Genomic DNA, 24515 nt, shown 5'->3' on the forward strand with positions numbered 1-24515 from the left:
CCAGGTCATTTAGAATATAATTTCTGCAGTTATATTCATTTGTGTTCCAAGTTTCCACAGCCCTTTGATGTTCTGCCAATTGGGCTGCAGTGGGTGGTGTTGTTCCTTTTGTAGTGGTTACACCAGTAGGAAGAGAGGGAGAATCATCAGTGAGAACATTGGAATCAGGAAGAGTTGTTAGATATAACAACATCTTTTGTTGCCATCTCCGGAAATCTGAGCCTTTGAATTTCTCAAGCTTTTCCACATGTGTTTTGACGATGGAATTTTGATCCATTCTTCACTTTTTAATTTCTGTCTTAGATTGTTATGACAAAAGTATACAATCAACAAACTAACTGAAATAAAACAAACAAAATTGATATATATATATATATATATATATATATATATATATATATATATATATATATATATATATATATATAAAATATAAGAATCAATTTACAGAAAACATACTTGTATGATGATTACACAGGAAATTTAATCACGAAATTGTACAGATTGAGGCCTCTTTTGTAGTGTCCTAAGACAGAAATTTCCCTTGTAGGGATCTGTCAAGAGGATACAACAATCAACCAAGAACTTCTCTTGATTCTGACGAAATTCTCTATGTTTCCTTCATTGTATGTGGAGTACGAAATTATATGAGGAATCTGTGTGTGTTTTTTCCGAACCCGAATTCCGGTCTTTGGTGATCTATTTATAGATATAGATTGACTGGTTTTTCCCTCCAAAACTGCTAACCGAAAAATAATTGTCAAAACAGTTAAAACGAATTTAACAGATTTTTAATATATAATAAAAAGTCAAAATCGGAATTAATATATATATATATATATATATATATATATATATATAATATTGTAACTAGTTAATGAGACCCCAAGAGCTCAAGGCCCAAGGCCAATCTTTGACCATTAAATATATATATATTAATCTAAGCTTTCAAGACCAATTTGACTAGCCCAATCACCAAATCCAACCCAATCCCTCTAGTCCAAGCCTTTGATCTAATTAGTAAACAACTAGTAGGAGGCTTTTTAAGGGAGTTTAAGTTTCCTCTTTCTTCCAATATGGGACAAGTCCCAAAGAGAGTGTTTTCCATTTAACAAAGTTCCAACATCTTTTTTCTTGCAGTTAAACAGTCCGGATTTGTTTGATATGTACTCTGCGGGGATTGTGTTGATGTAAATGGTGATACCAAGTTTGAGGTCTAGTGCAAGATTGAAGAACTTTAACCTTGAATTGAAAGCTGTGAATTATGATTTGAAATTGTGGAGGGAAAAGACACGAACTAGACCTGATATAAGTATTCTTGATCTCGATTTTAGAAGAGGGTGGGACTTGGTTACGAAGCTTATCTCTGAAAGAGGGTCATTGCATAGAGGTCGTTTATCAGCTTTTGATGCACTCAGGCATCCCTATTTCTTATTGGGTAGTGATCAAGTTGCTTCTGTGCTTTCCAAGCTCAGTTTATCAAAGTAGAAAACTCAAAAAGAGAGAGAGATTCTTCTCTTACACTTTGATTTTCTGGTAAATTTCTTTGCTTGTGTAAAGCTTTCATGAGTATAAATACTAGCAAGAAGCAAGATGAATGAATCTGTAGGTTTCTTTCACTATTTTATGATACATATATAAGTTAAATCACTCCCAAAGATCCATTGTCAAATTAATGAAATGAAATAATACTTCAAAAAAGATAATAGGAGATTTTATAAATCCTTTATTTGTTACATTTTTATTGTGGAGTTGTTTACTTGAACTAAAACTAGGAGCCAGCTTTCCTACGGCCGACTCGTGCAACAAAACCGGTCTTGATGGGGGCCACCGACCTCCCAGAACCACACTGTAAACCAAATTCAAACAATATAATTATCAATTAACAAATAAAATAACAAAATGTGTTTTTCTAATGTTTTTTAGTTGTTATTTACTTATTTAATTAGTTACCTGTTCACATCTAAGGAAGAAGAGACGATTCTCTTTTGAAAGAATTGTATCTGGACTTCTGCACCCATTGCATATCACATATTCGTCTACAATCACAACCATTATAACATTTATAATCAATTTATAATATGTTTGGAATGGAAAGAAATTATAATAGCAAAGAGCATGAGTTACTTATGTATCTTCGAAGGATTCCTTCAAAATTCTTGGGAGCAAATCGACCCTTGACTACCAATCTTTGTTGACCATCAAGGGAACCACTTGTTCCCATTTCAGCCAGAAGGAAAGTCATCACATGATCCGGCTGTCTATGCATTCTGATAAATAAATAAATTGAACCGTAAGACCTTGTTTGTTACACATGACTGGACATAACTGAACTGGATGTAGGATTGAATATGACATAAATTAGACTTAGATTGGAACTGATAACAACTGTCCCACCAAACGAAAGGTTAAGTTAGGTGAGACTGTACTTGTCACCATAATTATCGAAAAATAGTCTTTCAAAGATTGTCCAATCCTCTCTTATCCTGTAGTGTGTATTAAAATAGTAAATGTAAAGAAAAATACTAAAAAGAAGACGTGCATACGTTCGACATAAATCCATAAAGTTAACAAAAACGGTCTTTTTTGTGCCTTCTCGAAGAACTTGTGGGGGTCTTATCACTGTCCTTCGTCTATCTCCAGCGAGTTCGGGGTTGTTTTCTCGCAAAATATGAAAAACCCTACTTAAAAGCTGTATATATACATAGTTTAACAAATATATTATTGTATTTCAATAACAAACGTGACAAAATAAATAAATAAATACATAAATAAATGTTAAGGTAACGTGGCACACACCTCCTCATATAAATAATCTCTGTCAGTTCCTTCCCATGGATATTTTTGTCGCGAGTTGTTTGTATCTTCTTCATCCTCACCACCATGCCCTATGTACAACATATAAGGGTGATGTTTCTATTTAATTTTATGGAGACATTATTTAATCTAGTAAGGTCTATATGTGTTTCTTTTTCATTTAATACAGTAAGAACAAATTAATAGAGGATGTTAAGAAAGTGAGCCTTAACTTTTTACAAATTTGCTTCCATTTGTTTTTATCTTTATATTTTTATATATTTTTAAACATCATTTATCCGAACACAAAATAAATATTTAAGAGAAATTGTGCACCTGTAAGGATACTTCCATCGTTTGTCAAATCGCTTCCCACCTAAGAAAACCACAATCAACAATTTAGGGGCAACTCTTTTTTTTTTTGGGTTATGGTCATAAAAACCATCAAGTTTTCAGGGTTTTGTCGGTTTTGCCCAAAGTTGAAATTTATGTTCGTTGTTACCCAAAAATTTTCGAAAAAATGTTCGGTTTTACCCTTTTACCCTGAAAACTTGTGGGTTTTTATGACATTAGCCATTTTCTTTGTTTGCAAATGTGTTATACTTACGGGTGTTTTCTTCTTCTTTTTCATACCCACAAATGCATTTTCTACTCCATCAGCAACTACAAGAAACCAAATACCATTTCTTAAACATGAAAAATAAAAGTTCGTTCGATGGTAAGTAATAGAAATAGACTGACGAGATAGGTTATCTATCTTCTCAGATAAGCGATCATCCTCTGCAATATCTTGGATTACAACCTTTTTCTTCTTCTTTTTCTTTGTGGGATCAAAGGGGGCAATCTGCAAAAATAGCTCATTAAAGCATGCAAGTTTGACTGCAAAAAAGTTATGTATAAATATGAACAATTTCGTCTTACTTCTCCAATATCATCTTTGGATTCAGATGAAGTTTGTTCAGCCATAATCAATTCAACTGAGAATAATGATTGGAAATATAACCTGGCTTGAAACATTTAGAAAAAAACATGGAGGCTTTTGGTTATGTTCTTATTCTTTGTTTTCCTTTAGATGCAAAAATATCGTGCGAGAGATTGGGATCTTACAGTAAGCCAATTCAAGATGGTTATTTATAGTTTATGATCACTTTCCATATTTAGAAAACAATTTACAAAAGAATAAGCTGAGTGATTTCAAAACTAATATTATTTGGTTATTTTTTATGATAAATTTTAAAATGTTTATTGGTTTCTGAACTCATAAAGAAGAACATTGTTTAGGAGAAAATAGTAGTTATCCCGACACATTGAGCAGGAAAAATTATGTGGTGGCTACGGTATTATTGAGTAATGTTGAAATATGTTGGAGGTTATCTTGAGACAAGTAAATAACCTGAAAATCATCGAGTTGTGGAGCTTTGGATGTTTAAATATCCAAATCCAAAAATCTAAAATCCGATTTGAAAATATCCAAAAAAAACCGGATATCCAATTTTTTGTATTCAGATTTGGATAACAATTTTGTAAAATTCGGATATCCGAAAATCCGAAATGCATGTATTTTTAAATTTTTATATAATGTAATAATTCAATGAATTTTATATAAAATTCCGACATTGTGATATGTTTATTGTTTAATAAAATAATGTTTAGATTACTAGTTACATATCACCGTCGTTTCCACTGTTTACTTATTAATGTTTCAACATTGTGGTATTTTTATTATTTAATCAAAGTAATTAATTTTTGGTGTTTTTAAAATTAAAGATAATGAGACATTGAAGTGTGACCATAAACGGGCTTTAAACTGTTTGCTATTAACTTTGTTGGCCATCGGTGTTCTTTTTCTTGTTTGTTGATTCACCACATCAAGTTATCGAAATCACTTATTTCTTTTTGTTCTTCTAGTTTTTTATAACTTAAATGAATTGATTAAGAAAGATAATACATTTTTGTTCTTCTGCGATGTGGGAGAATGAGATTGGGTCAGTGAAAATAGATTTAAAAAAAAGGTCATTTCGCAGGTGCATAATCCAATTTTATGGAGGACACCTGTATAATTCGTAACTATTTTCAGAATGTCCATAACTTTGCTTAATTTTTGAAAAAACCTTAACGGGATTAAATAAATGTTTAATTAATCTCATTATACATGAATAGTTTAGGTTTCAATATGAATGAATAGTGAGATTGATAGTCGGTAATGCAACTAAAAGAGACACAAAGACATACGATGGCACATGCCAAAGTGTTCATATGCGGCACCCACCATTTCTAGGCTGGACTCCAAATATAAAAACACATATTACTACTTTTCTATATGCTATTAGCGTTAGAGTTAACCAAAAAAAAAAAAAATCAAAATACTTTATAATCTTATAGATTGATATCATATTCCTTGTTAACCAATTGATTTAACAAATTTACTATTTTGTATGAAATTTACATAAATGAACAACATGTTAACGAGAAAAACAATAACATATTATGAAGAGGACATAATACAAAAGTCCAAACTCCGGCCAGCTAAAAGCTTGAAAACTTCAACCAAATGAGGTTTTATGCCTCTATATTATATCTTATTTCCAAAATAAGTCCTCCTATTATCAGTTATTCACACACTAACTCCACAAAATCATAATTTTTGTGGAAGATTAACAAAAAATCAAAACTATTTTAATGAATTCAGGGTTATTACTTCCTGATAACAAACCTATGTTCAATATGAAAAACCAATAATTATGTATAAAGTAAAAACACATAGTCAAAAACTTAATTTATAACATGACTTTTTCTTATCTCCGTTTTAGATGCAATGATTTTCAAATATACCATCTTACATATATAATAAAGAGTGTACCATCTAAAAGTGTATGACGCCATACTATTATAACTTTTATGAATGTGATATATGCTTTAGTTCCAAATGTAAACTAACTTTCTTCTCCTATTTGACAATCTGGCCCTTTGCTCCAAATACATATAGGATGCTTGGTTTGACATGAATTCGGTGTGTATTTCTAACATAAGTCGGGTATGTAAAATACTAAAATATTTACAATAGAAAACAATATTAGATTATGCATAGGGATAGTAATAACTATTGAGAAATGGTGGATATACGATGATTGGATTTTTTTTATGAACTTTAAACAAAAAAAAAATTTGAACACCAAAAGAATTTTTTATTAGAGAAATTAAGCTAGCAAGTGGCTAGAAGAAAATTACAAACATACCCGAGACCGGTTAGTACACCAATCAAGCCATTTGATTGGACATATAGAAATACATTTGATATTTTTACAAACATACTTGAGATGGGTTAATACAACAAGAAACTTTTAATATGTATATGGACACATAGAATACATTTGATATTTTTATATGTTATTTTAAAACAAGAAAATGATCCAAAAATCAAAATAGAGATATCAAGAATTAAAATCTATACTACATGCTTTTTTTACATAGATAAAAAGAGGGTTTTATGGTGGCTAGGAATAAAAAGTTGATATATATTTTTGTTGTTTTTGTGGTGGTAAGGAAGACATGGTTGAACATGTAGTTTTTACACATTAGTATGTGAAAAATTTTTGGAATTGGTTGGTGTCTTGGTCTTTTATTTTTTTCCTTCTCTCCCACTTATACTTTTGATCTCATTGAGATGTTGGATTCTCCACAACAAAGAAAAAACATACAGGTTGTTAAGGTGTTCTTTAATTTATACTTCTACGTGGCTTTCATGGAAGGCAAGGAATTGGTTTATGTTCAAGGAGATGAGAATCTCACCATACAAGACGACATATGGTATTCAAAGTATTTCGGTCAACAGAGATTAGAGGGAACATTGATAATTTGGGAGGTGTTTGGCAAAAAAACTTATTACTTATTAGCCGACGACTTATTAACTTATAAGCTAATCAGTTATAGAGAATTAACTTATAAAAAATGATTTATTAGCGGTTTGTCACCGCCATAAGCTATTTTTATCCGAAAACCTTTTTAACTTATAACATTATGGAACCGCTAATAAGCTAATAAGTTGCTTTAAGAAATAAACATTAATTTGGATAGAATTGGTGTTGTATCCCTTATTAAAATGATTCTTGTAATTTTTTCTAGCATCTTACTAGCCTTTTTGTTTTTAATAATATATCTACTATTCAAAAAAAAATCTAAAAAAAGTAATTTATAGAGGGTCGACTGCAATTTAATATGATATTAGGGGTGTAAACCGGAATAATATTATAATTTAAGGATCGTAATTGTAATTACTAAATGATTGTGGGATTTGACGCGTACGCGGCTATAATATGCTGTCTGATGTACATTAGTGATCTGTCCAACTATTCCCCCTCATTTTGACGCGTTATTCAATTTGACCCCCAGGTATTTCCTCTATTTTATTGACCTATTTTCCCTCGGAACTTCCTTTTTGAAAACCTAAGTTTTAACTTTTAGAAAAAAAAATAAAAAAAATTCAATTGGGTGTAAAATAGATAATAAGTTAATAGTCTTTAAAATATGAAAATTACGTCCATTATAATGCTCACAAATGAAAGTACAAATATTAAAATTGACAAAACGGTCTTGATTCTTTTGGGTTAATTACAAAAAACATATTTAACTACTTTATCAAAGTATTAATATATATTTTTACTCATATGATGAAGCAAACTACTATTTCATACAAAAATAATTATTTAAATGTACCGATTCAGCCAGTTTTACCATTTTATATAACAATTTTCAGTAGTTTATATTATGTTACTAAAATGGTAAAAAAAAAAAAAAAAAAAAAAGAGATACAGTAAAAGAAGTTTTTGAACTAATTACTTACGTTTTTAGTATTTTATCGGGTAAAAAACTAAAAATACGCATTTTAAAACCGGCTATAACTTGGAGGGCTGTTTTTGTAAATTTACATAATCTGCCACCATGTACTCTGCTATTACATCAAGCACGTTCTGACGAACATATAAAAAAGTATAAAATCCGGCCACCTATTTTCATTTAATTTCTTCATCTCTCTTCTCTCTCTCTCTCTCGATAATCACATATTCGTCTCTCTTACTTCAACAATCAATTCATGTTTCTTCAATCTATGGCTTGAGCGCTACTGCATTGACTTCAACATCTCTTCGCAACTTCAAATCCACATCTTTTTCAGGTAATCACAAGATATGATTTTCCAAATTACTTGTTCTTCACTGCTAATTGGACTCGAAATTTTTTTCCCTTTATTTTAGCCAACTCTTTCCCCCTTTTGGTTAAACTTCATAGATCTGATTGTTTCATGCACCTTTTTTTAACTTTATTTCTTTGGTTGAGTCAAATCTGTTTCAAAAGGAGTCGAAACTTGAAACCCTAGTTTCTGTTTGAAGTTAGATCCTTTTTATGTGTTTGGATTTGCTTGATAACGTTATGTTTATGTGTTTGCTGTTTAAAAATTGCTCAATTGTGTGTCGTATTTCTGCTGATTTGATTGTTATGAGCTTGAAAGTTAATTGGATTTATCATATAGTTATCATCAATTTTATTTAGTATTTCAGCTTTTTCGAAATTGAATTTTGATCGAGTTTTCTCCAAAATATCTTAGATTTTTCGGCTTTGAGAATATTTAAACATTAAAAACTAATATTAAAAGCTAATTATGGTTTCTCGTATTTTTTGACTTTCAGGTTTGAAATTGGGGAATTACAATGAGAAACCCCGATCGGCATCACCTGCTTGATTTCCTTCTTTCATTTCTGCTAGTAGGTTGCGTAATTCGTCTAGTTCTAGCTGCCGACTATAACCCCTCCGATAAGATTCTGCTCAACTGTGGTGCAGTCGGGGAATTAAGCGACGATGATGGCAGACAATGGACCACTGATGTAGGGTCAAAGTTCGCATTAGCAGGCGCAAACTCCATAGTTTCCGATGCCGCCACCCAAAAACCTTCCGTTCCAACAGTCCCTTACATGACCGCCCGTATCTTCAGATCTCAATTCACCTACAGTTTTCCGGTAGCATCCGGCAGAAAATTCGTCCGCCTCTACTTCTACCCTGCATCTTACGCAAACCTAAACGCCTCCAAAGGCGTCTTCTCTGTCGTCTCCGGATCATACACCCTTCTTAAAAACTTCAGCGCATCTGAAACAGCCACCAATCTCAACTTCGATTTCATGACAAAAGAATTCTCAGTCAATGTCGATTCTGGACTCTTAAACATCACATTCACCCCATCTCCAAACACCCCCGATTCTTACGCTTTTGTCAACGGTATTGAAGTCGTCTCTCACCCAGATATCTACTCTTCTAATGGAAACGCCATGATTGTTGGCACCAGCACCGGTTTCAACATCAACAACTACACAGTTCTTGAAAATGTCTACAGATTAAACGTCGGTGGACAGGCTATTTCTCCCTCTGATGACACCGGGTTGTTCAGACCATGGGGAGGTGATAATGCGTACGTATATGGAGCTGCAGTGGGTGTCCCAGTAGCTACAGACCCCAACATCACAATCAGTTACCCTTCTGGTATGCCGGATTATGTTGCTCCGGTTGATGTGTACAAAACCGCCAGATCAATGGGTCCCACCCCTGGAATCAACATTGGTTACAATCTGAGTTGGTATTTCGATGTTGACACTGGCTTTTCATATCTAGTTAGACTCCATTTCTGTGAAGTTGCTCCTGACATTACTAAAATCAACCAAAGAGTGTTTGAAATTTTTATCAACAATCAAACCGCAGAAACCGAAGCAGATGTAATCGCATGGGCAAATAAACCCAAAGTCCCGGTTTACAAAGATTATGTTGTCTTTTTAGCTCTCGGACCTCCAAGACAAGATCTATGGCTGGAATTGCATCCCAATTCCGCCCGAAAACCGGAAAGATACGATGCAATCTTGAACGGAATCGAGATTTTTAAAATCAACTCAAGTGACGGGAATCTTGCGGGAACACTCCCGGCCCCAGCTCCGGTACAACAGATCATCGACCCCACAAGAGGGTTGTCAATAAAGTCAGGAAAGTCAAACAAAACCGCAGCGGTAGGTGGCGGCATTGGCGGCGGCATAGCCGCCATCCTCATCATCGGATTATTCGTTTGCTTCTTGACCCGTGGAAGGAAACAACGAAAAGATCCAAATTCAAGCGACGGACCATCCGGTTGGCTTCCATTATCCTTATACGGAAACTCCCATTCCTCCGGCTCCACCGCGAAAACCACCACCACTGGAAGCTACGCCTCCTCCCACCCTTCCAACCTCTGCCGCCACTTCTCCTTCTCCGAGATCAAATCCGCCACCAACAACTTCGACGAATCCCTCCTCCTCGGTGTCGGTGGGTTCGGGAAAGTCTACAAAGGTGAAGTCGATGGAGGCGCGACAAAAGTCGCAATCAAACGTGGGAATCCACTTTCCGATCAAGGCGTGAACGAATTCCAAACGGAAATAGAAATGCTCTCCAAACTTCGGCATCGGCATCTCGTTTCCTTAATCGGATATTGTGAAGACAACAACGAAATGATCTTAGTGTACGATTACATGGCACACGGGACCCTCCGTGAGCACCTTTACAAAACCCAAAACCAACCGTTACCATGGAAGCAACGTCTCGAGATTTGTATAGGCGCGGCGAGAGGTCTACATTATCTTCACACGGGCGCAAAGCACACGATTATCCACCGCGATGTGAAAACCACAAATATATTGTTGGATGAGAAGTGGGTGGCGAAGGTTTCGGATTTTGGGTTGTCGAAAACGGGGCCCGCGTTGGATCATACGCATGTGAGTACAGTGGTGAAGGGTAGTTTCGGGTATTTGGATCCGGAATATTTTAGGCGGCAACAACTGACGGATAAGTCGGATGTTTATTCATTCGGGGTGGTTCTGTTTGAGATTTTGTGTGCCCGGCCCGCATTAAACCCGACACTTGCAAAAGAGCAAGTGAGTTTGGCGGAGTGGGCCCAGCATTGTCATAAGAAGGGTATTTTGGACCAGATAATTGACCCGTATTTGAAGGGGAAGATCTCGCCGGAATGTTTTAAGAAGGTGGCGGAGACGGCGGTGAAGTGTGTGGCGGATCAGGGGATTGAGCGGCCGTCGATGGGTGATGTGCTGTGGAATCTTGAATTTGCTTTGCAGTTGCAGGAGAGCGCGGAGGAGAGTGGTGGGAAAGGGGCGGTGATGGAGATGGAGGATGGTGTTTATGATGATGTGCCGTTGAAAGGGAAGGCGGAGGGAGGGGGATATGAAGGAAATGTGACGGATTCTAGAAGCAGTGGGATGTCGATGAGTATTGGTGGGAGGAGTTTGGCGAGTGAGGATTCCGATGGGTTGACTCCGAGTGCTGTTTTCTCACAGATTATGAATCCTAAAGGAAGGTGATAAATTTGCATTTTCTTTTATTTTTTTTATTTTCACATACAGTTTGATGGAGGTTGTTACTTTTTATTAATTTATTTTGGTTTTGTACTTGGGTACTACTCTCTAATTATAATTATATATATATAAGTTGTATGTATTCACAAGTTGAAGAATAATTGTTTCTTTGATGGTGTTTTGTATGAATTTATGATTCTTATATTCTTTTTCTTTTATAATGTGTTAACATGTTTGATGACATGTAAAATTATGGAATATTGTCAATGTAGATGAAATATTGTGTAAGATAACGGTTTATTTAGTTTACCAAAGAAATAGACCTTATTGATACAATATTTCTCCCATACAGACTTTTTATAGCTATTTTATTCGCATAAAACTTCATGGAGGAAAAAAAACAACCCATTAGTCAACATTTATATTTTACGGCAACATTTATTCGGTTTGATTTGAGTTAGAAGAGAAAACGAGTGAAAGCGATAGGTGGTAAGCGTGGATTGAGGGGTGGGAAAAGTTTTTTAAAAGGTATTAAGATCATGTTCATGGAGGTCCACACACAGCACTCACCACTTGTGTGTTTATATTTAATTATATAGAAATTGTAGTAAAATTATAAGAGAAAATATGAGGGAATTTATATTTGTTTTTGCCTTTCTGGGATGTAGGTGTCATTTCAAAATATATAAGAATAGAAGTCCAAATTAATTATTATGTTTCGTACTTCGGAAGAAAGATAAAATATAAGGACAATTGTGAGTTGTGAGTCGTGAGTTGTCCAACATTATTGATGCACCAAACCTTAATGGGTGTTAACTGTCAACAGCATGAATTGGGTGTTTGTTTATGTTTATGTGTACATAGTATTTAATGAGACCTAAATAAGTTTCAATCTTAGTAAACGTTTAGAAATCAACCATATCCTAAAATTAAATACATTCATATCTTTATTACTTACAAAAGTAATCTCTAGCCATACCAAAAGTTCCATTACATCCATTATGGGATAGATTTATCCATGTATATGCAACGAAACATATGGTGAGAATGTAAACAATATAATGTTACTCTCTTAAAGTTTATTTTGTTTGAAAGTTGCTTAAAAACAAGATTCCTCTTTCTTTGAATCTTTGAATCTAATTAGGAGGGAAGTGCGTGTTGCTTCAAGTATTCACACATTAACATTTTGTTAGGGTGAGCAAAACTGAACTGAAAATCCAAACACCAACAAAACTAAAACCGAGAAAACCCAAACCGCCAGGTTTGGGTTTAAACTTTTAGAAACCAAAAAATGGGTTTTGTGTCCGGTTTTTAATACCTCAAACCGGCCCATATAACCCACTCAACCCGTTGGGTTTGAAACTGATCTGATCCTCTATAATATATTATTATATATTTTTCATACTAATTTTTTTTATTATTTGCAGATGAATTGGTAAGTTTTTTTTTTTTTTTTTTCATATTTATAAGTTTATAATTTAATACTATTCTTTTTTTATTTGGAGATAAATTGGGAAATGATGAAGTGATTCGTATGGATTAAGATTGAAGATTAAACTTGGTTGTAATGACAATTTGATTGTTTTAAACTTGGTTTGCTACTTGTTTTTGTTATTAAAAACTTGGTACACTTGGTTATTTTAAATTTAATTGTTGTAAACTTTTAGCAACATACTTTTGATGTTGTGTTGGTTTTGAAGTTGGTTTTTTTAGTTTCTTTAATCTAGGTTGCTAAATTTGTTTCATTTTTAAGTTATAAAGATTTGTTGAAAAATGGGTTACAACCTAAAACCCATCAACCCATGGGTTGAACCCAAAAACCGAACCCAATGGGTTCTACAACCTAGAAACCGAAATACACGGGTTAGGTTCGGTTTTACCGTAAAACTAACCCAACCTGACCCATGTTCACCCCTACAATTTGTACTTTCCAAATGATATTCCACATGCATTCCAGACTATGGTATTACCACACTACAACTACCATTAGTATCGATCCATTGGTATTATAGTCACTAAGACTACCAGGGTTATTCATTTATACTCCGTGGTATTTCAATCACCGAGACTACGACAATTTATGAACTTATACTCGATATATCACAGTCACTAAGACTATCCCAATTAAGATACTAATAATCATTTTCAATACCTTCAATCACATAAATTTTAACATTCATAATAAATTACCAAAATACCCTTCTTCAACATAATAGGTTGTAAATTACTTTTCATACACTTCACTTATAAGTATAACTCATAACACTTATATTGTTAGTTAGAATTACGGCGTTACATCGGACAAAACAAAAATAATGAAAAAATATACTAAGGTGTTGTTTGTTTTTCATTTACAGATCTTCTTCGCTTCTTCTTTCTGTGTTGTGTAGACCACGCGCAACATTAGACTTCACAAACTGTTTGTTTTTTTGAAGACTACAGACTTAAAAATGTCTGCATGTCCTCTTCTTGGCACAGATATGGATCAGAGTCTTCAAACATCTTCAAATATCTTCTAGCCTAAAAAAAGTTATTCCAACTTTATCTGCGATAAACAATATTAAAAAAAGTTACAATACTTAAAGAAAAAAGGTTCAACACACAATCACAACCTTTTTGATAAATTTAATAATTTATAAATAAAGATTTAATTATAATAATAGTAATTGGAACTATTTATAAAATATGAAAAAAAATCCTAATAATCTATATCTATCTATCTATCTATATATATATATATATATATATATATATATATATATATATATATATATATATATATATATATATCTATATATCTTATAAAGCTAACATTTTCCTTGAACCTCATGTATTTGAAACTCTCATGTATTTTTTCTTTCACCACATTCATTTGAAATTTCCATGACTTTTCAATTTCTTTCTAATAATAATTATAACTTGGTTAATAAGGTTAAATAAATATCAAACCTAAAGTGTAATCATATATAAACTAAATGTCAATATTAAAATAATATATTTACTTCTACTTATAAAGTTGTGTATTTAACTTTAACATATTATACTTAATTTATTAGTTTTAATATATTGTTGGATGTAAACGATTATCATTTTATTGATATAATTTTGGAACAATATGTATAAAATAGTTAACTTATTAATTTAAATATAACATTATAGGGTCAACTTAAATATAAATTTTAGTTTATCTTAAACAACCAAAAAAATATTTTGTAAATAGTTAAATGTAACATCCGAAATTTCAGGTATTATATTTATTCATTTATTTCAAGTTTTGTGGAAGAACTCGGTGAGTTGGTGCGTAGACTCGCCGAGTAGAGACGCGATTTGTCACCCGGATTAATGACCGGACTCGACGAGTCGCATTGGTGGACTCGGCGAGTCTGCGCTGTTTAATGAAACCCTAATTTCTTGGGTTTGGGACCTATTTAAAGGGCCTTATGGCCGTCATTTGTGCTCACCAGCCCCCAGAGCGAAACCCTAGTGAGCTTGAGCGTTTGGAGTGAGAGAAGGAGCCATTGTCGACCTTGGAGGTGTTGTCTAGCAAGGGAAAGGAAGCTATAGCTAAAGAGGAAGCAAGAGGGTTAACTTCCTGAAGATTTGAGGTCTAGAACATCACGTTTGAGGTACTATTTTCGAACCATTTTTCTGTTGTGGTGATGTTCATGTTGATTTAGGGCTTATTGAGCCCTTTTGTGACTAGATCTAGTGCTCCCATGGTCCCTTAGCGAGTTAGGTTCTGGATCTGGACCCATGGAGGTCCAGAGTGCCTCTTGGTCCAAGCTTTTTATGTGTCTATGGAGGTTTTGGTTTGGGATCATTGTATTTGAGGTTAAAACACCATTTATGAGTCAATAGGTGTGATATGAGCGCCAAGACATAAACTTTACGTGATAAATAAGCTTGGAAAGACTGGATCTATGAGTTAGTGGAACAGATCTGACCTCAGAAGGTCGTTTGGGGTTGTGCATGGAATCCACTTGTCGAGTCCATAGGCAGACTTGACGAGTTGGAGCGAGTTGTTCCGTGTTTTCGAACCAGGGGTTGAGTAACCGAGTTGGGTGGGTGACTCGGTGAGTCGGAAGAGATTCAGAGGAATTGGGTCCCCGTAGGGACTCGGCGAGTCCACGCCAGACTCGGCGAGTTGGGTTGACCGTTGACCATTAACCAGAGTTGACTGGTGTTGACTTGGTAGAATTAGTCAACCATAGTTGGGATAGTGTTAATTAGAGATATACTTGTGTTATAGGAGGACTATAGCTCGGGAGATCGAGCACTAGTGATTTCCAGGATTAACGAGTTACCGAGATACGCGAGGTGAGTCTTCTTACTATACTTTACCTTGAGTAGGTAATTAGAGTTGTGTGATACAGTGTTGTATGTTATATATGTGTTATGTGTTGCACTGCGTTATTCTATGTGCTTTATGTTGTGCATGCTACAGAGTTAGAACCGGAAGGTTCACAGAGATAGAGCCTGAGGGTTCATAGAGTTGGGTGCACGGACCCAAAGAGTTATAGCCTCGAGTGGCTAATATGTGTTATATATATATATATATATATATATATGGTATTTTGGGGAACTCACTAAGCTTTGTGCTTACAGTGTTTGGTGTTATTTGTTTCAGGTACTAGTGAGGATCGCGGGAAGGCGCCGACCTGATCAGTACACACATGGGATTTTTATGTTGTGAGATCTTGGGATTGTTATATGCTATGAATTTGAGTTTCAAACAATTATGTTTTTATGAATAATAAATGAATTATGTAATTATAGAATGCGAAAAACTGTTTTGAAATTTACGGTGTTACAAGTTGGTATCAGAGCCTTGGTTTGAGGGATTCGAGTACACCTTCGGACGTATTTGAACTCAAACTGAGGATTTGAGAAATATTTTCAAAAAGAGTAAAAGATTTTTGGAAAACGCAGAGCAGAGTCGTGTGTACGATCAGTCAGCGCCCGAACGGTGATTTCCCAAGATACCTTTATGTTATATGCTTATGATATTGATATGATGTATTCTTGTGCTAGAGTGGGCTAGGTACCCCTATTAGGACTAGAGTGGCCTGATTTGTGATGCCTTAGCCTAGGGAGTGGTGAGCTGCTATGAGATGCTTGAGAGTGAGTAGGTAGCAGCGAGGAGCTTATGAGAGATCTGTTAGAGAAAGGATTTGCATAATAGAGTATTTGGAACTTGGGATCCTAGGAGGAGGACTTGGGTTGTATACTGACGCGGTGTGGAAGGTAGTATTGGGCCCGTACTACTGAAAACACCGGGACGGTGTACAGTTTAAGTAAGAATCTTCGGGATGCCGGGAATCAAGGAGGGACGAGTTATCGAGTGCGAGTATGCTCGAGTGAGTTTCTAATATATCGTATGTTGTTTTTTAGAGGTAGATCATGGTGAGGACACGTCATGCGCCAGAGAGCAGCGAGACCAGTGATGAGGAGATCCGACGGATCATCCATGAGGAGGTGGCTGTGGCCATCAGGGCAGAGATACCAGAGATGTTCGGGTCTATCAAGACCACGCTGATTGAGACTTTTAACGAGCGTTATGCCGCTCTTTCTGAGGCTGTTGTTGCAGCGGCCACCGCAGCCATTGCTGCTGCTAGGCCGCAAGGGGGTGACTCGTTGTTGTTCAGGGAGTTCAGCAACACGAAGCCACCAGAGTTTGATGGGACGTAGGATCCGATTGCAGCGATGAGATGGGTATCTGACGTTGAGGGGTGTTTCTATACATGCTCGTGCCCGGAGCACTTGAGGGTTCGGTTTGCGCTGAACCAGCTTCGCCTGGGGGCGAAGGATTGGTGGAAGTTCACGACAGCACACTATTCTCCATTAGAGCTTGCTGTGGTGACCTGGGAGAGGTTCACCACCATGTTTTGTGATGAGTACGTTCCCCCGGTGGATCGGGATCGGTTAGCACAGGAGTTTTTGACCCTCAAGCAAGGTACGGAGTCTGTTACGGTTATTACCAGGATGTTTCATGAGAGGGCGATGTTCTACCCTGAGCACGTGTCTACTGAGCAGGCACGTATGAGCCGTTATTTGAGTATTTTGAGGAGAGATATTCGGGAGTTCATGGCGAACTCCTCGTACCGGAGATTTGCCGAGCTTCAAGCAAATGCCCAGAAGAGGGAGATCGAGCTAGAGACTCAGGCTAGGGAGGAGGTGGAGTCTCAGGGGAGGGATCGACGACCGGCACAGTCCCAGCCGGCAGCCAAGCGGGCCAAGCCCACTGATCCCAGAGCAGGGAGCCAGAAGGGCCGCACTTGTGGAAAGTGCGGCAAGGGTCATGATGGAGTTTGTAGAGTTGGATCTTGCTACAGTGTGTTTCCACGTTAATTTGTACAACTTTTTTTTTCAATTTTTTTATATTAATACAATAAAGTTGATTTACATTTGTTAATTATCTATAATAAAGTCATAAAATTATTGAAAAACTTTATTTAAGTTTTAAAAAAGTCAGTTTAATTATATTTTAGTTTATTCTAGCAGTCTACAGATGTTAAAAAACAAATAACGTTCTTCTTTCAGACTGGAGACGTTTGGTCCACCTTTTCTACTACAGATATCTGGAAATGTGATCCATAGACTGCAGACATTTTGCTTTAGAAAAAACAAACAACATGTAAGTAACCATATTTACATAATGACTAATGGAAACAAGACTTACAGAAAGTACATAAATAAAGTAATCATCATGAAGAGACATTAGATTGTGATTAAAGTAATTGTTTGATTTGCTTAAACACCAAAGGATCCATAGATGGCGCAAAGATCCTGATATTAAATTGAGGTGGGCGACGTGTCCATGGAGCATGACTAGATGATTGGTCTAATTGAGACGATCTATTTGGTTGTTGATGTTGCTAGAGAGGTCATTGTTGTTGCTTATTTTCTCTATTAAGAAATATAAGCATTAAGACTTCCAATGATTCTTCTGTTGTTAAAAAACATATTTATGTTAAGTTGTAGAGACTGATTCACTCATTGACCTAATAGTCGTTAGACAAACCAAGCATGAGGTCCCATTCCCAAAAGAGCGGAAGTAGATCAAAAGGGAGCCGCTCCTTGCGGGAGCTAGGGCTGCGCCCCGCTGATCCGAGAATAAATTTTTCATGGGTTAGTTCCTATATTAGATGCAACACTAAATTCTGTTATTGACCAGATTTATCAGAGTTGTTTTTTAGGCTTGGGCTTATTGGCAATTTTAGGGTTTCTCACTAGTATTTATGTTCCTTTAATTCGTGTAACCTACATCACTCAAGCTATTTGACAGAAATAATAAAGCTTTCTCTAGTGTTCTCCCCTAGACATAATCGATGATCGTTACACATAAATTGTTTGTGTTTTTATTATTAGTTTTTGCATTATTACTCATAATGAAATCGTTTGTTATTTGTGGAACTCCTTAAACCCTAACAATTTATCCATAGCAACGTTAGCATCAGGACTTGTGTAATTATTAGGTTGAGATCATTGTGGAGCTAAAAAAAATAACAGGAGTAATAGATGGTTTAGACCCATTATTGACATGAAACTTAAGACTAATCTCATTTAATAACAATTCATTGACCATAGAGTCAACAGACGGAAGAGGAGTATGATGGTGAATTGTCTCATGCGATCCCTTAAATTAAAACAAACAGCCATTGGGAATTATACCAAATAATTTTATTCACCCATAGTAATATATTGTGCAAATGAGTGCAACTCAATGGATTCCGTTAGCACCAACCAATCTCATATTTCAGCCCCAGTGGCATACAATCTTGAATGCTCATATCGTTATGTTCAAAAGCAGGAATATGTCTCGACTGATATTGTTTTGAAAAATTCAATTGGGTGTACAATCTAGCCAAATGATCCCAAACTTAATAATAATATATTTAGCCAACTTACAACCTATAAATTGGATGATATACTTGTTGACCATGTAGTCGTATTTTAAGTTTCTCAAGCATCGATTGTGTTGTATAATCAACAACTTTCGTCTTGTGGTTTAACCTTTAACGGGTATCCCACTAATGTAACTCCACATAGATATTTTATTATTATTATTATTATTATTATTATAATATTTATTATTATTATTATTATTTTAATCTCGATAGCATAACTTTTTACCATGTAATTGAACACTAATTTTTTTTTTTTTTTTTTTTTTTGGAAAGGGAACTTCCCTAACGAGGGTTTCCGGGCCAGCTTACGCGACACGGTGCTTAACATCAAAACTCTTTCTCAAACAATGAATGGTTATGAACAAACATATATCACTAACCCAAGTGCTGAAAACAGAATGTAACACTAGGGAATGCAATAATAAAAGATTGTCAAAATCACGATTTTGAGTGTATGATCGTACGATCTTAGGTAAGAAAACAAATGAGTTGGATCATATACGATAGGATCGTAGAATTGGGATCCGATCTAATCCTACCTTCCCCCTTTTTTTTGTTGAATAAAATGAATTTACCACTTTATGTATTTTAACCTTTATTAGTTTACCGTTTATCATTTCGTGTTTTGACTAATCTTTTGAAGTTTTATAGCTTCTAATGGAAAACTAAATGTTTAAAATATTTTTCATTTTCTAAAATTACAAGTTAAAAAATTATGTTTTATTTTGTGGGATCTTAGGATCCTGATTTTGTAAACCAAAAAACCATCCTAAGTACCGATCTTGACAAGCTTATAGTTAGGTATGAGCGCGGTGCGGTTCGGTGTGGTTATTAGCTAAAACCGCACCACTAACCGCAAATGCGGTTATTTCATTTTCAAAAACGCTTGGTGCGGTTATTTTTGCGGTGCGATTAGGCGGTTATTTTTGCAGTGCAATTTTGTTTTTTCTGTGTTGCGGTTATTAACCGTATGGATTTGGGGCGGTTATTTTGTGTAATTTTTAACCATAGTTTAGAGCTCAAACGGTTTTTAGAGTTCAAACATATTTCTTGTAATAATAGAAAAATCATAATGTATAAGACAATTAACTTAAATCACAAACAGTTAATATCTTAAAAACGTCAAATCAATAGTAATTAACAATAAATTTCTTAAAATTGTATAATTTCACCATTTTTCAAAGTTAAACATAACAAAAAACCATATTTTTGTCTTCTAGTATTTTATTCATCTTTCATTCATGAAACTTGTCTTATTTTTAATATTTAATATATTAATAATTAATAAAAAAAGTTGTATATAATATATGCGGTGCGGTACGGTTTTTCTGTGGTTTTTGAAAACTAATAACCGCACCGCACTGCGAATTTGCGGTTTTTGAAAAACAAAAAACCTCATTATCGGTTTTTATTACGGTTGCGGTTTTTGCGGTTAATTTTAGTTGCGGTGCGGTTTTTGCTCACCCCTGCTTATAGTAATGATCTATTAGGATGGATACTTAGGCTAGATGCCCAAAATCTCATGTGCTTGTAGGGTGTGTACGCTCATAAACTTCCCAACAAGAATAATGCAACGCATCCTAGTCATTTTTTAAATAGCTTTCAAAGTCCCACAAGTGTAACAAGCATGTATGAAATGACTTTAAGGATTTATTGTGTTTGGAAAAGATTGTTGATTTAGGCAAAGTTAGTTTATAGGTTTCTTCCTACAGTTTTTTTGCTTTCTCTTGTTTTTTCTTCTTGTCAATACTTATTTCTATTCTTCTATTCTTTTTCTTTTATGTGCATTCATATACACTTTTTTGGAGATGAAACTGCAATGAAACTAAACCAATATGCAAAGAAAAAGCTAATAAAAGGTATTATTAAAGTATAGATTTAATTTGAAGTGGTAACAAACCGTTAAAACCAAAATAAATATTTAAAAAGAAAAAAAAAAAGATACACAAATGACAAAACCCATCCTCTTTTTTATCTTTTTAGATATGATATTCTCTCTTTTTTTTTGTTTTGATAAATAACATTTAAAAAAAGAAAAAGAAAATATGAATAAGAAAGGAAATAAACGATCACAAAGGACTAAAAGGCTCAGGAAGGGACTCGAACCCATGATCAAACAAAAGAGCTTCATCAGTAGTCTTGTCATCCGCAGTGTGCAACCAGCTTGTGTTTTTAAGGTCTTCTTTGAGCAAAATAGCATCGTACCTTGAACTCTCATACATGTCAACTTCCGATGATAGTTTAGAAGAATGTGGGCTTTGATCTTCCATGGGCCCACCACCACCACCAGCTCTGTTCCATAAATATCCATTATTACTATAATTCCCATTTTCAGATCCACCGCCATCTACAGAACTTGCACGTGTAGCTGTAGGGTGGGCCCTGGAGTTGCTTGACCGAATGCTTTGTGGGAAAAGCGTTGACCCTGAAAGTGGTCGTACACCTCCATTTCTTATATCCTGTTACACATTTTAAAACATACCAATATTAATTAACATCTATTTATAAAAACTAAACAGAGTATTTATTGATTTATTCAATATTCATACCATATGTTTAATTGCCATATCCAGTGATTTCTTTGAGATATTCCTTCCAAATCCTGTTCCATTTTCCGAATTTGATGACTTTACAGGTTTTCTTGTTACTGATTGTGGCAAATGAGAAGTTCTTCGTGGATCCAAACTCTCAACAACATTCCCATTAGAATTAGGACGCGACCTTCCGCTTCCGGAAGGTTCCGGAATCCGTCCCCTAATCACGTTAGGGGACGAATGTCTTCTCGTGATGGTCCCACTTCCGGTGTTTGAATTGTCTAAATTACCCTTCACAGTAGTGGACCCACCTGGTCTTGACCTACCAGCAGACAGAGGTCGATCTGGTAAAGTCGTTCTAAGATTCGGCGGCGTTTCATGAGGGAAATCAATTATATTCATAGGCTGAGGTGGCGGGCGTACACGTGGACTAGGAGAACTCGGTCTTGAAGTGGACCCCACAGCACTACTATTACTACGTCCATTTGAAGTCAACCCACGTGAGGCTGAAGTCAAAGATGAGGTGGATGGGGTGAGAGAAGGTGTTAGGGTCCTACGTGTAGGGGTTGATGACCTGGAAGGTGGTCGAATTGTAGGAGAAGGTGTCAAGTTTCCAGGTGTTTGTGGTCTTGAAGTAGGTGTTGAAGGTCTTGTGTTTTGTCTTATTGGGGTGGGGGTGGGGGTGGGGGTAGGGGTGGGGCGGGTTCTAGAAGGAGTTGAAGTTCTTGAAGGGGTTGTTCGGGTCGATGGGGTAGAAGGTCTTGCAGTTTTGGTAGGGGTAGAAGGTCTTATATAAGAAGATACAGAAGCAGAGCTTGTGTTTAAAATGTTGGTGTTTCTGCTAGAATAGTTTGTATATTGTGTGGTGGAGATGGAGGATCGAGTCACTGAACTGCTTCTTGCAGGTCTTGAAGGATGATTGGTCTCAGATTGAGATACAGATAGCTGTAATTCAGCAACATTGATGAAGATGATGATGGTGAATGATTATCCTAGAATGTTCATTGTAAGAGATCATGGTAGTAGAATTAGGAAACTAACCCTTGAAGTTTTGTTTATGGAACTTGATCTTACTGAAGACTTGCTTCTTGCAGTGACACGTGCAGGTTGTTGAGACTCTTTTCCATCCAAAGAAGGAAAGAGAGGAGTTCCTGGGGGAGTTAGAAGCCTGTTAACACAAAAGGTAATGCTTCATATTTGTAATTCGAATCTGATAGTTTTAGAAATTGAGTAAGAAAGGATATAGAAACAGTTTTATTAGGTTCTTAAGTGTAAATGTAAGAGATGATGTCAGGTAATCAATAAGGATTCATGGAAAATCAATCAACAGACACAATAATTGGAAATGGGTAGTTAAGTAGTATACTGGTGTATAGAACAGGAGGGTATCTATTAGTACACAGCTGGAATCAGATGGAAGATGCAAGTAATCTACCAACAAGATAATATGATTTGACAGATCTGTCATTAAATACATGTGATTCTGGAAAAGAAAGAAGCTAGATCTGAACTAAAAGCGAGATCATGGAGTTACTAGAAATCTTACCAATCGTAGTCATTCTTTCCCCCTTCGTTAGAATTCAGAAGATCATCTAATATGCTTTTGGCAGGTTTTGCTGATCCAACTGAAAGTCTCGCTAATCTCGCTTGCACTGTAGAAAATTTCAATTAAGAAGAAGAAATTGTTATGTAAAACAAATAATCGTAGTGATTAAAGAAGTGGGAATAATCGAAACGTTAGCATAAATCCAAAGAAGAAGCATATTATAGGGGCAAAAAGTTAAAAGTTTATTGCAAATTCAAACTAGTCAAGCAAAATCCTAACATAAACGACATCGTTTTCCAGGATTCATCCCCAAAATACTCCAGCTATCGTTTTCAAATTGCGCTTTCTCATCACAAAACCATATCCTGCTTATACAACTCCGACAGGAAATCGTATAGAAGACATGAAGTATATGAATCAAGTCTAAGTACTAGAACTTAGAAAACAAAAAAGGTAAACATACAGTCCGATTCGTCGGAAGAGGCGGCTGGGAGACTAGTGCGACTACGAGAGAAGAGATCCATGTTGTTGCTGTTGTTGAAATTCTCAGATGCGTTGTTTTTTGTGAAAGACATTCCTCGCCGGTGAGACAATATTCCGTTGGTCATAGCATTATGATTGTTGCTATGATTATGATTCCGACCTCCGGCACCGACCATAGAGTCCTTGGATGAACTCCGATTCATCATGACACACCAATCAAAACTAGGAATTCATGTGATAAACTCTGGAAAACAGATAGAAAGAGAGAGTCGATGAGGTTGCTTGGCTCGTGCAAGATTTACGTCAGAGAGAGAGAGAGAGAGAGAGAGAGAGAGAGAGAGAGAGAGAGATCTGGTTGACGGAGTAGATGAGTGAAGTTTACGAGCAGCCATGTGACTATTTCATCCATCCACCTTCCATTCCACTGTATCAATTTTTATTTTATTTGTTTAATGCAAATCCATCTTCAAATCGGATCTACTTATAGTTACATTTAAATTATATTATAATAAAAAGTACATGTGTAAAAAGATATTTGCTTTATTACGTTTGATAATTTTATTATAAACAAAATTATTTGTTTTGTAACATTTTGTGCATTTCTTTTTTTTTAATGTTTTTGTTTCTAGATTAATTCAATGAGCGAAATAAAAAATCCGGTGTGTTATGTGAAAGCATTGAATTCAATTTTTTTAAAAATATAGCCTACCAAAACTCCAATAGACCATAAATGAGAATCTAAACTTGATGATCACTTGTAGTAATTGGTAAAACAAGTTCAAGTTATTTAAATCTCATGTGGTCCTTATATGAGAAAAAAATGAATAAATTAGAGAAAACAACTTTTACGAAAACATTTGGAATTACATGAAAATTC

General features: G+C 35.3%; 3 protein-coding genes across 5 annotated transcripts; 1 reads left to right on the top strand and 2 right to left on the bottom strand.

Annotated features, from left to right (window-relative positions):
* Positions 1-1771: 1771 nt before the first annotated feature.
* On the bottom strand, positions 1772-3762 carry LOC111876120 (eukaryotic translation initiation factor 2 subunit beta). 2 transcript variants are annotated; one of them, XM_023872653.1, is made up of 8 exons: positions 3718-3762; positions 3538-3640; positions 3365-3459; positions 2800-2874; positions 2547-2692; positions 2128-2270; positions 1954-2039; positions 1772-1849 (listed from the first exon to the last, which is right to left on the bottom strand). In XM_023872653.1, exons 1-8 carry the CDS (start codon positions 3760-3762, stop codon positions 1772-1774), a joined length of 771 nt encoding a protein of 256 aa, XP_023728421.1. The 2 variants fall into 2 exon arrangements, with proteins under 2 accessions (XP_023728421.1, XP_023728422.1); XM_023872654.1 differs by lacking the exons at positions 2800-2874; positions 3365-3459; positions 3538-3640.
* A 4027-nt stretch (positions 3763-7789) lies between these two features.
* On the top strand, positions 7790-11341 carry LOC111876119 (receptor-like protein kinase FERONIA). The gene is made up of 2 exons (XM_023872651.3): positions 7790-7966; positions 8478-11341. The coding sequence occupies exon 2, from the start codon at positions 8499-8501 to the stop codon at positions 11172-11174; it is 2676 nt and encodes an 891-aa protein (XP_023728419.1). The 5' UTR covers positions 7790-7966; positions 8478-8498; the 3' UTR covers positions 11175-11341.
* Positions 11342-20911: 9570 nt separating this feature from the next.
* LOC111876118 (endochitinase A) lies at positions 20912-24077 on the bottom strand. Of its 2 annotated transcripts, none has more exons than XM_052767203.1 (5): positions 23619-24077; positions 23156-23261; positions 22651-22760; positions 21625-22554; positions 20912-21534 (listed from the first exon to the last, which is right to left on the bottom strand). In XM_052767203.1, the coding sequence occupies exons 2-5, from the start codon at positions 23166-23168 to the stop codon at positions 21145-21147; spliced, it is 1443 nt and encodes a 480-aa protein (XP_052623163.1). In that variant the 5' UTR covers positions 23169-23261; positions 23619-24077; the 3' UTR covers positions 20912-21144. The 2 variants fall into 2 exon arrangements, with proteins under 2 accessions (XP_052623163.1, XP_023728417.2); XM_023872649.3 differs by having other exon boundaries at positions 22651-22777; positions 23619-24076.
* Between the last annotated feature and the right edge of the window lie 438 nt (positions 24078-24515).

Source organism: Lactuca sativa, chromosome 9 (genome assembly GCF_002870075.4).
Source record: "Lactuca sativa cultivar Salinas chromosome 9, Lsat_Salinas_v11, whole genome shotgun sequence".
Taxonomy (NCBI): Eukaryota; Viridiplantae; Streptophyta; class Magnoliopsida; order Asterales; family Asteraceae; genus Lactuca; species Lactuca sativa.